Source organism: Ciona intestinalis, chromosome 5, assembly GCF_000224145.3.
Source record: "Ciona intestinalis chromosome 5, KH, whole genome shotgun sequence".
NCBI lineage: Eukaryota > Metazoa > Chordata > Ascidiacea > Phlebobranchia > Cionidae > Ciona > Ciona intestinalis.
Genome location: NC_020170.2, coordinates 3,311,951 through 3,327,629, shown reverse-complemented (window position 1 = coordinate 3,327,629; position 15,679 = coordinate 3,311,951). Strand labels below are relative to the sequence as shown.

Below are 15,679 nucleotides of genomic sequence, written 5' to 3'. Positions count from 1 at the left end.
GGCGAGTAGAACCTACGATGTGTAGGTTTTGTTTCAGTTTAAATTGGAAGAGTTTTTTTTTAGGTAATACACTTTAGGGAAATTCTTGGGTGATGGCAAACTATGGCCTTAATTCCAACTTTCATGGCTGTCATATCATTTTAATCAAGATAAAAATTGTACACAAAACATTATTATCTTTCATCTAGCACACTAAAGAACATTACACAAAATTAAAAAGATATTTTTTAAAGATACTACAATATCCATGACAAAAGTAAAAAGGCTACAAACTCGTAAAAATTCTTAGAAAACCTCACCTTTCCAAAACTGCCTTTCCCAAGAACTTTGAGCATTTTAAAATCTTCCGATTTAAACTTGGGTTCTTCGGGAGGTCTCCTTGAAGAACGGGGGGCAGGGGTTGGTTTTTGGGCAACGGGGTAAGCAGAAGCGTTGTTTAGTTTAGCAGGAGCTTCCTTGGATTTCTGACGCATCGGTTCACCGCTCTCGGCTTTCCACATTGCTTCGTACATGTCTGGAACGTTTGGAGAATATTGAGTTATATGATACAATAAACTGCTGGTACATTTTGAGATTCAATCATGTTTTGCAGTGTTTTTGTGAAATATTTATTCACTTATAGCAAGTAAAAAAATCAGAAAATAATTAGTGCAGATTTTTGTTAATTCTAACTATTACTAGAAAAACGATATAAGTGACATCTTCATAATATATACATAGAAATCTTGCACAAGAAGCATATAAATATATTAAAAACGAATTTTTTACATCAAATTTAACAATAGAAAACATATGCTTTAAAAAACACAGCGATTGCATCTTTAAAGCTACACTTATTAGACAGAAATGTGAGGTTTTACAGCCATGGTATAATAAATACACTATAGCGTATTAAATTTATATAAAATTTTAACAAAAATCTAATATTCTAGTTCATTTTCAAAAATATGATAATTTTTTTACCATCCATAGCAGGTGCTGATATCCTTCTGTTCGCTTTTTCTTTAGGAATTAAAAGTTGTGACGCGTCCTCATATATGGCAGATTCATGGTTTGCAAATGGGGGTATGGGCTGCTGCTTTTGCTGTAAATTTACAAAAATTCTATTACAAATATTTGTTATTAATTTTTTAAAGTGGGGGAAGATGGGACACTCTTTCATGTTATTTTCTCGTCTTTAGAAACATAAAACCGTATCCTCTTGACTTCCGTAGACCGTTGTTTATTGTTTAAAACACAACGAGGATATTTGGATATTATGTGCCTAAGGTGTCCTGCTTCCCCCACCGTATTATATATATATGTTTGTATAAATTGCCAAAATTGGTATGTAGTTTTTACAAAGTTATTATTTGCAAATAAAACTTGCGTGTTTCTGCAAAATAGAGCCGGAAATAGCATAATATTTATTTCATCTCTTTTAGTATAAGAAGTACCTTGTTGGAAGATTGCTACATAACACCGTGATAAGAAAAAAAGGGATTAATTTAATAAAACATGATGTAAAACAAACTACCCCCTTCATGGTATGCTACTATGTAACATATTACTCCGATAGATAAGAATGTGAAAATCCCCTCATAAAATATTTTTACATTTTGCTCTATATGTGCTATAGCTATGCTGTATATGTTTGTACCCCACATAAAAACTATGTGATGCAAAAAAATAATATTTTTTAATTTAGCAATCACTCTGCCGCATGATGTATGTAAAATGTCTAGTTCAAAAGATATTAGACAACTTGGACAAAATATGTCTGTGTTTAAATGATATTAGTCACAATTGCCGCATCACAAAACAAATATTATTCTATCTAACTGATAGCAATCATGAATTCGAATGTTATTTAATCCCATATTTCCTGATTGTTTTTGAACAACATTAAACGTTCTTTTAAAACCACAGGGCTACAGTTTTAAATTTCTGTAAATATTCTTTGTTTACTACAAAATGGGACGAGTAAAAAGAATGAAAACATGTCCCATATTATTACCATATACTACTATATATGTCACAACTATTAATGTTTGTAACAAACAGTGTTAATTAAGGCATAACATAATAAATGTCAAGGTTAGTTAATAATACACAGATTTGGAACTTACGAATGTAACTAATTTACCATCGAGTGGCGGGGCAATGACAGTTGTTATAACACAGCCCAGTGTCTTGCCCACTAAATGCCCACAATAGTATTATCAATATATAACATAGGCACCTGAACTGAAGGTACTTTATCAAGTTTTTCCAATGCTGCAGCCAGTAATGCTTGGTTTACACCACATGTATGTGCCATCTTCTTATAACATTTATGGTGAGCATTTGTCCCGCATTCTGTAAACAAGTAGTTTTAATGAAGTTGGTTAAATATTAATAATTCTGTCTGGTATGTAGTGGGGTTGTGATATTAAAAAAACAACAACATGCCATACAGTATAAAGTGAATGCAGAAAAACAGTAAACAATTAGGATGATAAATTACAAAAATTTAGAAATTTTTTTAACAGTAAACCCTAATGAGTTGTCAAATTAAGTTTCTTTGAACAAAAACCCTTAAACTAAATGAGAGATAATTAGAACTTATCAAAAAATTTGGTTGGAATAATAAGATAATCATGGTAATATTGCTAATATGTTAATAACTACAATTATGTATATTAGTTTTACTAAATAGATGGTTGAACTAAAATACCAGTTTCAAAGATTTAAATTATTGTCCAGAAAATCTTAAATAAATAGTGAAGAGAAATATTTCCCACTGAAGGTAGTTCCTGCTGGTGCAACATGATAGACAATGGTTGTGGAAAAGATTTTATATATTTACATTGTCTGGGTACTTATATTAGGAATAAATGTAGCGTGGGTGTAAAGATGACATAACTTTCTTTGTTTAGATTCTTGGTAAATGTAGATGTATGGGAAGATTATTGTTGAAATTAAGCTCATGTCAATAGAAGGTTATTTTAATCACAAAAGATCCCCACTGACTTATCTAGGAATGGCTATACCAGTTAACGGTAGTGTGTAAGCTTGTTATATTGGCTGAACAACTTTCACTTTCAATTCCACGCAGAATTGTAATAAATCAATGAAAAATATATAAAGTTAGCAAATATATAAAAAATATATTGCAATGTTTCATTGTAAGGCACCAGCGAAAATTAACCAAAAACTTAATTTTTTTTATAAAATTTATTTTACTTAAAATTAGTTTATAACCATTAAACCAATGGATGTAGACATATGTGATATGTTAGTGTATGTAAGTGCAAAGTAAGTTATTATACATTGTAAATGGAAAAGACTAAAACAAGATACATCATCATAAATTGAACAACTAATAATTTGATTTGATAAATAGGTTGATAATCCGTGTTTGGTATTTTAAATTTTGTTTATTTTTTTTAATTAATTAAAAAGCAGTTTAATAGAGTATATTCTCTAGCACCCAGGGTGTTAGGGTAATAGGTCAACTCTGGCCCTTGCTGTGGGACTTACTTACATTTATTAGAATATAACTCAATTGTTATAACTCAACACACAATAGCACGCCCCCTGTTATACGATAAAGCTTTTTATAGAATCAATGAACATATTCATACAATTTAAAACATGGTATTACCTTCACAGCGAACACCTTGTCGTATTAAACCATACAACATTGAACCACAGTGGTCGCAAAAGGTGAAACGCTTGTAGCTGAACACTTTAAAGCGATGGGGCATGTTGATTTTGAATCTCTCTTTAAGATACTGAAACAATTGGACATTAAAATGACAGAATTGATTTTAAAACAATAAATACTGTATTAAACACTAAAAGCAGGTCAAACAAATACAGACTAGAATATTTTTTCAACATTTTTTGGGGGACGGGCTAAGAAAAAGCTTTTTTTTTAATACCATGTGTAAATTAAAGCATGGCGTTAACACAAGATTTATATAATGTCAGTGGTTAAAATATCGATTATTGAGGGGCTCTTATCTTAAATCAGGTTGATATTTTAGGCCAAACATATGGCAGTAACAACATATCACTACAGCCCTTTATAATTTGGACCAAATGCAGCTAAATACAAAATATAGTTACAGCAGTTTAACTGAAAGGAAAATAATCAATTAGAATTAACCTTTTGGCCAAACTTTTTAATCAGCACAAACAATTAATTTAAATATTGCATTAGAATTGGTGAGTTATAAAACATAAGTTTATTTTTAGTTCATTAAGTTTTTGATTTTATTTTTTTTAACAGAACTTTTACAAAATAATATACCGGGTTAGCGCATTCGGCAAATTAACTAAATTTGACATATCCAAATTTTATATGGAATCCAGTTTTGTTCTATAGTTTTGACCATACCACTCATTTCCTTACTTACACATAGTATGAAAAAATGAACCCAAATGGAAAACTTTGTGATTTGTATTCGTGATACAGTGATCATAAGTGTTTAACTTTGGAAAAGTCAGCGTACCCATAGGTTTTAAAAGACAAAAAATGATGACGGGCAAAATTAAAGTTATTTATCAGTTGATCACAAGATTATTCTTTTATTGGAAAATAGACTGACATTGCACTATCACTACCGTATAGCCTTTATTTAAAAACATGTTTGTGAGATATTAAATCATTTATTTATAGTAGGGTACTATTTTTTTCAGGGTATATACACGCATACCTTGCATAGTACCCATGTTAGGCGCCAATGACCGTGATATAAATTTGTGATATGTGATACCATGATACATATTCATGGTAGTGATATGGTGATATATATGCATTTATACTAACCAGTGTTGTATCACAACGTTCGGTGGACCGACTGCACTTGGTGAGAATACATGGAACACATTTCTTATGCATTGCAATGCCGCATTCTAAAACAATAACACCACATGCAAAATCATAAGAAACTAAGAATTTGAACAGTTAGTTTATATTAGTGCCACAACAAGTTTATAAAAAAAACATTTTAATATATATATAGTTTGTTATTATATATTTAATTTTTAAACTATCGTAATATTAATAAAATATGTCATTAATACTACTTGTTGAGACTAATTTGGCTTAAAAAAAATCAAGATTGTATAATCTTTAGTTTAAATTTGTAGATGTTTAGATCAATAGATCTTAATCTGGGTTTAATCTAACCCAGAGGTGCAATAACAAGAGCATAGGGTTCAAAGCAGGGCAAGCAATTGCTTTTCATTTAAAAGTTATTAAATGTAAGTGCTTGGGAAAAAGTTTGGAGATCAAAGTAATAGTTTTTAAAATATTAAATACTTTTTTGATATTGGACTACATTATTGCTGTATTTTTTTGGAAGATAATATAAAGTAATAAAATAAATGTTATATCGACTAAACAAGTGTTTGGCTTAGAGATTAAAATAATAGATCTTAAAATATATAAGACTTTGATACTGGACTAGATTTTCTCTGCATTTTCTTGAGTATAATACAATGTAAAATGCATTTTGTAGCCACCAAACATAAAGAACTGAACCATGGCCGTTATTTAACATAAACCACATATACACAGTGCTGTATATTTACTAGGTTTATGTCATTGCTAGATCCAACACAAACACCGAGAACATGTTCCTTACATCTCTTGTGCATGGCAGCCTGGCATACTAAAGTTATAACCCCATGTTATTCAGATACAGAGGAAGTTATAATATAATCTTTTTTTAAGGGTTCATAAACGTTAAACTTTATGGGTTTTTTTTTATTTTAGTATTTCATAGCAAAATTAGCATAAGATACATTTGTATATAAGTTCTAAGCTACATTTAAACTGTTCAATTTAATTTTGATTTTGGAATGTTTAAAAAAAGTATTGAACAGTATACTAATGAATCAAAACAGTATAATCTTACCCAACCCTACTGTATGTATCACAGGCAGTAGCAGGCAAACAAAGCGTTATAGGGGGCAAAAGCAACTCATATCGCCACTTTCTTGTTTGAAAGTACTTATACTCGATTTTGTAGATTAATATTTCTTAAAATACTATATTGTTTGAAGATGGTGAAAGGCCCTGATTCACTATTCATACGACTCACCTTTACATTGGTACCCCTGCTTGTTAAGGCCCCACATGAAGTCTTTACACACGGAACAAAATGTTGGCTGGTGGAAAAATCGTGCTGTGAGTTCGTGGCCCTTAACCATGTGAACTTTTTGTTTTTTAATTGCACCTCGGCGATTTTGGATCGTACGTGTCGGAAGTTCATCTTTTGGTTGTTGACTTAAATCTGGGAAAAAAATATTGAGTGAGAACAATGTATATTATAGGGACTTTTGTGTTGTAATAAATATAATATGCTTTTTTGTATATTCAATTGAGTGTACTATATAAGAGTAAAATATTCGAAACTAAATATGTTTTTATGTGAATGAATAAATAAATGTAACTTACTTTATGTGTTTGGAAAATATAAAGTTATCAGGTGTATTTAATTATGTGCAAGTGCAATATATAAGAGTAACTAAAGTGTATCACAATGATATAAAAGCAATATCATACATATGCAAACGGCTGTCACAGGTAGAACAAGCTGACTAATTGTGTCAACATATATGGTAGAAATACACAATACCAAGTAATGCGGTATTCTGTTAGCTGGGTAAAAGTTAATCCTTTTTAAAACTAATATACAAGCAAACACAATCTTCAAAATTCTATGAAATTGCAAACACAATCTTCAAAATTCTAGTAGAAAATGCAAACCATCTTTAAATAGAAAGTGAAACATGTTTTTCGTGTTAAATGTTAAAACAATGTCGCTACATTCAAACCAAGTATTTAAACAAAACAGTTTCTATTTTAAAGGCTAAAGCATTACTAGGTCCGGTAACCTGCTTTGCCATGTAAGTTATTTCAGTTTACTACGCTGTAACACAACGTTAATATGGGGGTTGCTAGGCTAAGTATGCGTCATATCACTGTGCACCAGAGAACACCAATGTATTGCGTATTATGAATATTTCCTGTTAAGTGATTTCACTCTACACGAAGTAATGAGGCTTTGCCTAACGTATAAGCACCAATGGAGCAGATACCAAATTAGGCTTAAGGTACACTGAAACATATTAATCATGCTGTATATATATATAATGCATGTGATTGTAATATGTATGTGGATATGAAAATACCCAATCTCATACCTGCAAAGCTAAATTTAACATTCTATATTTTAAAATAAAAATATTTTTAACGAGTGTGTGCAGTGGCGCAGTCAAGGGGGGTTTAGGGGGTCGCGATCCCCTCTTTTAAACCAAAAAAAAATAAAAAAAATTAGAAAAAATAATTTAAAAAAAAAACATTAAAAAAATTTTTTTTTGACAATTTTTGATTAAACCCCCCCCCCCCTTATTTTTTTTCGGCTGCACCACTGATTGTGTGACTTAATAACTATGACTTGGAAGTAAACAGGTGTGGAACTTATCATCTTTTAGAATATGTTACGGTTTGCACTTCAATGCAGCTGAGTAAAGCCAGATTCTATTCTATATTAGTAGTAGGACAGTATACTTGCGTGATTATCAACTTTTATTGTTTGTTTATCCTATGTGCTCAACAATAGCAAAATTAGCTATAAATAAACTAACAATGTGAATACAGTTTACCATTGAAATGGAGTAGATGGTGTGTAGATACGAGTTACCCAATTGAAAATCTGGACAAGAATTTTATGAAAATTGCCTTACATGACTATTAAACCTTGCTCATACAACATAAAACATAAATAAATATAAGAGAAGAGTAGAGAACAGGATTTCCTTATTTCTTACCTTCCTGTTCAACAAACAGTTTAACCTGTAGTAACAATCTTCCTTCTGGTCTCAAATCAAGCTGAAAATGAAAACAAATATATTATAAAACAAATTTAACAGTTACTATCTACACCAGATAGTAATTATGTACCAATAAGTGACAAAAACAAAACAATCTTTTGAAAACGTAAACAAATTGAGTTACAATAGTACTTTAACTAGTATATTACTATCTAGTACACAAAACAAAACAAACTTTTGAAATTGTAATATATAGTGTTACAATACAACTTTAACAGTTACTATCACTAGATGGTAATTATGCACAAATAAGTGATCAAAACTAAACAATTTTTGAAATATTAACAGATTGTGTTACAATACAACTTAAACAGTTGTAATCTAGTATCTACAGTAGGTATCATCAGTATGCAAATTGAATATGCAGCAATAAGTGACCAAAACAAAACATTTTTTTAAATTGTAAACTGATTGTGTTAAAACACAACTTTAACAGTTACTATCTACAGTAGGTAGCAATGATGCACAAAAAAGTGACCAAAACAAACTTTTGAAAATGTAAATATATTGTGTAATATGTTACAACACCACTTCAACCAGTAGGATAATACTACCTAGTATGCAAACGAAAAGTTCAATTTGTTGTGGTTACTTTTTGGTGCATAATTAATTAGAAGAAATCACAGCCTTACATGTTTACTATTGTAAACAAGGTATATAGTTACTATAGTTACTTATAGGGTTATAATAAACATGTATAGTAGGACGGGGAAGATCAGACACCTTATCATTCTATTTTCTCACCCCATTTGGCAGCAAGCAAAGATAATTCAAAGAAATATAAAACTAAATCCTCACAAGTTGTCACAACTCCAATAGACCCTTGTAAGTGTTTAAAACAGGATCAGAATATTTGGATATTATGTGCCAAAGGTGTCCCGTCTTCCCCCATACCACTATTATGTTTTACATTGGAATATTTCAACAGACCATAAAACACTTAACATAATTGTATACGGTAAAACTCGTACATTATATGCATATTACTCACCCAAACATCAGTACCAGAACCTCCAATACTTTGGTTGCGACATTTATCAGCGAGCATTTGTAAACCGATGTTGCATTCACTTACCAGTTTATCAGGCTTCTGCATTAGTACCAACTGAAAAAAAATTGGCAAAACTTAAAATATTGTAATACTATCCGTAAAACAGTGTATGACCAATTTTACTAACTTTATGTAACAGAATTTTTATTTTTAGCTTGTTTTTAAATACTGTCGTTTTGCTGCTATTCCCATTAAAAAACACTTAAATGTTTAAAAACTAAAATACTTATTATTGGACGTGCACTTAAAAATATTTGGAAATGTATTTTAATATATATATACATTACTACATACTTAATACTTATATATATATATATTGTATATTTTTATATTTATACAGTAAGTTTGAAAACTTTTAATGTTAATTTGATGCCTAATCTACCCACCCACACACATATTAATCACAAATATGTTACCACCCATCGATTACTCTGACTACAAATTGCTCAGAACAAATATTTGACATAAAAATTTATCAAAATTTAAACAAACCACTAATTCTGTCCAAAGAAAATAGTTGTTGGCGTCATTAAAATGGAAACACTCCATAAAACTAGACCGAAATTTAGCTTTACAGCAAAAGCTGGTTTTAAAAACTGGGATGCTGAAACATATAATGTCAATCCCTTTTACAAAAATTAATGAGACATATCACCCTATGCACCCAACGTTCTATGAACTAGAGTACAAATTAATGGTAAAATAATACATAGCACAGATAAGAACAAACCAAATAAATTAATTTTACAGTGTTACATTGTATACCATTCATTGTATATATACCTGGATTACTCGCCCGTCTTTTAAATGAGAATCGAAACAGCTTCCCCACTCTGGGTAAATTGTTTTCTTTTTCTGCATAAGGGTTCCATGTACACCTTGGAAAATGTTCAAATTTAAATTTACTAAATCAGCTAGAATTTTCTCTGAGTGTAGAGTTACCCATATGCACTGTTTCAGTATGTATACATATACACAAGCAGCATGTCCACTTTAAATCCTATAGTCAAATTCCCAAAATAAACAGTTTAGCTACACAATGTAGCTATTTAAAGGCCCGAAAATCTGTCTTATAGCATATATACTTCCATTAATGAAAGAGGAAAAAATTTCATTCATTTATTCATATAAATTAAGGACATTTTGCAAATGCTATAACTTCATAACCATAACATGCTTACCATTCTGTACAACACATTCTTTGACATTAATAGCAACAAACGTATCAACATTCGATCCATTCTGTTGAGTAGTTTCACCAGGTTCACACCTCACAACTTTCACTCGAACAAACGGAGCCATATTGGTGTTACAAACAAAATAAAAAGCTCAAAATTGGTTTAACTTTAAAATATACAAAAAAACTAAAACCTTGATTGAAAAAACATTGAAATGAAACATATAGTGGACAGTAGACAATATATTAATAAACATATATATATATATATTTATATATAAATGTAATTTGCTATCTAGTGATAAAATGGAATGAGAGTAATATTGAAAGCTCAAGACAGTGACATGAAATATACTGTTGATCAATAATATTCACAGTACAATAGTATTTAAACAAAGTGATTAAAATTTAAAAGCAAATAAATTGCATAGTACATACATCAAACATTATTGATCAGGTTTACAGATGCATCTTGTACATCTACAGCAGGTAAAATATTCTTTTCAACTAAAACTTGTATTAACTGATGCTTTGCATTGCCGATAAAATTATGTTGAAAAAATTGACTTAAACTATAGAAATTCGGATTTTTTGACGATTTCTGCAACGGGACACGAATTATTCCCATGGTTTCCCCACCCCAGTCATGACATTCTAAAGTTCTGTTCTCTAATTTAACGAAATCATTTTCAGTTAGTTTTTTAACATAGAAATGGTCCATTAGTCTAATATGCTCATGATACCAAGAGCCAAAGTAATCAGTCTCAGTAAAATGGTTGGCTTGGGTAAGACCAATTTCTTCATAAAGCTCCCGGTTAAGTCCATTTTCAAGGTTCTCGCCACCGTCTACAAAGCCACCAGGAAATCCTAAGGTCCCGTCAAATCTAAGCTGCATCATAACCGCATGTTTCATTTTCTCATTGCTTGGAGCCATTTTACAATAAATTAAAGCATGTGCTGCATGCCTGTAGCCCTTGTAATTGCAGGTATTCTTCTTATAATCTAAAAACACAGCTTCTTCCGCAGCCATAGTACCAATAATATCCTTTGCTATATTCAAGTGAAGGTAACTTGTAGTTCTTCTTTTGACGAGGAAGTGTATGTAACGTAAGCTTTGCAATGAAGAAACAGAGTAGCTAATTTTACATCTTTCGCTAGTCGAAACTGTACTTTAACGTGACCTGACACTTGCCACAGCACGACTGAGCAACTACAAACACCCGGAAAACACTACAGCTCTTACAGTCGCCAACTACAGCCGTAAACTATGCCCAAACACAAAAGTGAAACTGCAAATCCTACAACGTTCCGCTTCAGTGCTGGTTCAGTCAGGTGGTATGACGTCACTGGGTGATTTATTTCGGCTATTTTTACACATTCCCTTTTTGTTTGTCCAGAATTACGTATAATTTAAAAGTTTTTAAAATATCCCTGCCTCGTGAGTGTTGGTAATGGTTATCAAATGTCAGTTCCTGTTAATTTGGTCCACAAACAGGTCGCAATGGTCGGTTTTAAAGGGGTGTATCATTTTACTTGCGAGGATACATACAGATTACTAATCGGCTGTTGTCTGACGGGACATGAGTATCTCACTATACTGTAAACTGTTTTATACATTGACCTAACACCCAATGTCTGTTTAATTTGCATATAATTGGCATCAGGTTTCCGGGTTCCCAAATACAACACGACGACAATAGCTGCGGCACCGAGCTTCGAACCACATAATATGTTCACGGTTACAAACCGTACATAACCACTGTGTTCACGGTTCACGTAGTATAACCACAGTGCTATATACGCTGGGTAATTTATTTACTCACACAACTTTTAAGCACATTTCTCCGGTATAATTCAACTTTTTCGGATACGGGTTCTCCTTAAAATAGTTTAGGTGTTGAACCGTATTAGAGTATCTATAGTTGAACTGATTCGGTTTGACTATTACCAGCAGATTTTTTGTTAAGAAGGGGCGTGAAAACGACATTCGATCTAATACTGGTATCTTGTTTGTACACCCTGTACCCCTGCCGAGTTACCACGTATATGTTACTTTGTGGGTGATTGTTATTTTGTTTGTATGGCTGGGTTTTTGGGCAATCCATTACTGACCGCCTTTTAGAATAATTTTCGTTGAATGTGGTGCATTGTGCCTCAAACGTAAATGGCACCAGTGCCGACTCTTCAACCCTTGAACCCGAACCCTCTGGGTAATAGGCAGGCGCGCTATCCATTGAGCCACAGCGCCTTTACATTTTTCTAGGTACATTTCGATTAACGAAAACCCAAGAAACAACGCATGTACCACCACCAAAAAGTTATATTCTTCTGTTTATATTTATTCCTTAATTAAATTCATTTGTTTTAAAGTTCTGTAACCTTTTCATTACTTTCCCCCAAAAATGTATGCCCGCTATTTATGCTTACTTAATTTTTTGTTCTTCTTTTATTTATAAATCATTGGACTGCATCCATATAGTACGCTGTTAATAATACCTAGTTATACGAGAAAACTGTAACCAATATAAATATTTATTCATGTGACGAAAGATGGTACTCGTAGGTTTTAATATAGTTAGGTGGGGTAGAATGGGACATGTTTTCATTCTTTTTTTCTTGTCCCGTTTGTAGTAAACTAAGAACATTTACAGAAAATATACAACGTTGAGCCCCGCTGCCCTAAAAGAGCATTGTGAATTGTTCAAAACACGATCCGAAATGTAACTTACCCCACAGTACTATATTTTTATTACGGTACGCTTACTACATGTCTAACTACAAAAGCTGTCAGGCTTAATTCATTTTATACAAACCCAGCATCCCATAATGCTGGCACCGTAAAAAGCAATTTTACAAAATCAGTTTAATTAACATATTATTCATGTAAAACTTTCTGATACATTTCGGTCATAGCTTTGTTATGCTTCCCACAGCAAGCTTCGAAGTATGGAAGAGCCTTCATTGTTTTCATCCATTCTTTCAGTTTAGGAAAGTCTTCGTAGTCATCAAAGTGACAGATATCCAACACCACCAAATTCGCCAAAACAGATAAATCTATTAAAATATTTTCGTTAAAATTAAAGGGAAAAATCGCTGCTTTAAACAAAATTCGCCAAAACAGATGAATCTACGAAAATATTTTTCATTAAAATTAAAGGGAAAAAATCGCTGCTTAAACAAAAAAGAAGACGGCGGTATAAATATAGGTTACGCGTTAAGTTGATATAGTACAGAAGCCGTCCTGTGGTCTTCGACACAAATATAAATTGCGCTAAATACGACCCACCCAGTAACCTAAACCGACTCATTTCTATAACGTTTTTTATGAAATCTGTACACAAGAGCAAACATTTTAAACGCAAACAGTAACTCCTGGTTACTACTACTCATAAAATACACTTTTAGTGCCACAAAGCAATGGAAAGCGGTCAAATGGCGAAGAAAGCAAGCAGCAGAGCAAACAGGCGTAATGTTACCTGCGGCAAGCCACGGCACACATATCAGACCAATAATCATTATTTTTCTGAATACTATATAAGGTTTAGAAAACTACGACGACTAGAGCACATGAGCGTGTCTTTAAATTTATTTATCTCCATTAAAAGTTGTTTATGTTTTATATTTTAAAATAACAAATTTAAACTAACAAGCTGTATAACTTGATCACTGCTGCCAGCAATGAACGTTAAGTGCCTTGTCCAACACACATATGCCCACTGTGTTAGCAGCATAAAGTATTGAACCCTTTGGGTCATAAACTTATTGCGCGCTCTATAGCGATGACTAAGTTATATGTACCGCCAGCTGATCAGCGTATTTATAAATTAACGAACTTTCGTATTAAATTAACGAAAATACTTAATGTATAGATATAATATACTTGCCTGCAATTGTCATGTGGTCTCCAGCAAGGTAACGATTCTTAGACAAGAAGTTTTCTAATGAAAGAAGTTTCTTTTTCATTTCGTCTTTGCCATCCAGTTCCAAGTGTTTTTCATGCTTGAAAAGAACTTCCGCGATTTTCTTTGAAAAAAGTGTCATTTTTAAGAAATCAAAATAAGACAATATTTATGGAATGTTATAATTAATATTTTTACGTGATTATTGTTGAATATTGGCATATTTCTTATTGGTTCAAATAAACACCACGTTATGCAACATTTGACTATATCAGTTTGTCACATTACAGTACAGAACGCGCTGCCTTACCGTATATTTGTACACTGCTGTAATAAGCGAGGTGTCGAAGTATAAAACTTGGTCCACAACCGCACGAGCAGCGGGATCTTTGGGATAAAGACTGAGAGCAGACCCAGCGGCATATCGGTTGCACACATATTGCATGATAGCACGACTGCCGAAATAAAGGGTCATTAGCTTTGGTATCGTATGCAAAAGGTATTGATAAAACGTATTTATCCTCGCGTGCTGGTGAGGCTATATATGACAGGCCTTATAATATGTTTTTTTTTCCACACACTTCATGTCCGAGGTAAACGTTGTGAGGGGGCGATTACTTTTTTGTATTTCTTCATTTTTAAGCCATCGTTCGACAGGATGGACAATAACGGATCGCTGGGAATTGGAACAATCGGCATTTATGAGGTTATTTCCTGAAGGCGCCCACGCCGACAATATCAGCACTGTCGAGCATCGATTCTAACCCTGGGCTACAAACAACCACGCGCCGAACAACACACATTGTCGAGTTAGAAATAGGCCTGTAAGGTTATACAGACGTTACATTTGTAACCTTACCTTTCGCCGATGCACAAATTCCCGTCTTTCAAGGCAGGGACAGTTCCCAATGAATTTACTGCCAAATATTCCGGTTTTTTGTGCTCGCCGCTTAAAATGTCAGTCTCCTTTAGGATAAAGTCAACCCCTGATGCTTTCAGTACCATCCAAAGACCCCGGCATGGTGGACTGAAAACACTGGAATAAAAAGTGACTGGACCTCGCTGAGGCTGTTGTTGCTGTTGGCTGATTTGCGCTTTTGCGTTCCCGTTCCCCATATTGGTAAATTTTTAAAACAAACTTATTTCTATAGATTCCTGATAACCTATATAGCATTGCCGATTATAATGTGTTAATTTGTGCCACGATCGATTTCTTTTTGTTAGAATACTATAGTTGGGTGGGGTGAGACGAGACATGTTTTCTTTCTCTTTTCTCGACCGATTTCGTATTAAAACAAAGCATATTTACAAAATTGTATAACCGTATATACAAGGCTCTAAAAGAGCTTTTCCAATTGTTTAAAACATGATCAGAAAATATAAGATTCTCAGTACTGTACTAGACTTCCTAGTCGTGTTTTTAGCAACGGTCGTAGGCTATCTGATTAAATGCTGCTTTTTAAAACAAGTTTAATATTTTATTTCTACACTGAAAAATGATATTACATTTGCTTGCTTGGTTCTGCGTTCTGAAATTGTTCTAAGAACTAAATATCGAATACCCAACCGCTGGTATGGACTGTTGAAACATTATGCGGCATTCACCTTTTGTAAACTCTACGGTATAGAGTTACGCTCTTATTCGGTTAAAATGAGAATTTCTCCATTGTTTATCTTGGGAGG

At 32.6% G+C, this 15,679-nt stretch overlaps 3 protein-coding genes across 3 annotated transcripts in view; all 3 read right to left on the bottom strand.

Annotated features, from left to right (window-relative positions):
* The window catches only part of LOC100179497 (protein kinase C theta type-like), a 10,660-nt gene extending 366 nt beyond the window's left edge, over positions 1-10,294 (bottom strand). The window contains exons 1-11 of the mRNA XM_026834654.1: positions 10,102-10,294; positions 9,704-9,798; positions 8,861-8,974; positions 7,807-7,867; positions 6,075-6,266; positions 4,796-4,881; positions 3,626-3,755; positions 2,222-2,337; positions 964-1,084; positions 300-514; positions 1-12 (exon numbers count right to left, since the gene is read on the bottom strand). Of these exons, the coding sequence (XP_026690455.1) occupies positions 1-12; positions 300-514; positions 964-1,084; positions 2,222-2,337; positions 3,626-3,755; positions 4,796-4,881; positions 6,075-6,266; positions 7,807-7,867; positions 8,861-8,974; positions 9,704-9,798; positions 10,102-10,222 (1,263 nt within the window). The 5' untranslated portion in view covers positions 10,223-10,294. The remainder of the gene's footprint in view (positions 13-299; positions 515-963; positions 1,085-2,221; positions 2,338-3,625; positions 3,756-4,795; positions 4,882-6,074; positions 6,267-7,806; positions 7,868-8,860; positions 8,975-9,703; positions 9,799-10,101) is intronic.
* A 123-nt stretch (positions 10,295-10,417) lies between these two features.
* On the bottom strand, positions 10,418-11,432 carry LOC100177159 (U8 snoRNA-decapping enzyme-like). Its single transcript, XM_002125843.4, has one exon. It carries the CDS (start codon positions 11,125-11,127, stop codon positions 10,537-10,539), a length of 591 nt encoding a protein of 196 aa, XP_002125879.2. The 5' UTR covers positions 11,128-11,432; the 3' UTR covers positions 10,418-10,536.
* A 1,182-nt stretch (positions 11,433-12,614) lies between these two features.
* Positions 12,615-15,180, bottom strand: LOC100187387 (glutathione S-transferase 1-like). Its single transcript, XM_002125887.4, has 4 exons — positions 14,856-15,180; positions 14,307-14,451; positions 13,982-14,120; positions 12,615-13,151 (listed from the first exon to the last, which is right to left on the bottom strand). The coding sequence occupies exons 1-4, from the start codon at positions 15,110-15,112 to the stop codon at positions 12,973-12,975; spliced, it is 720 nt and encodes a 239-aa protein (XP_002125923.1). The 5' UTR covers positions 15,113-15,180; the 3' UTR covers positions 12,615-12,972.
* Between the last annotated feature and the right edge of the window lie 499 nt (positions 15,181-15,679).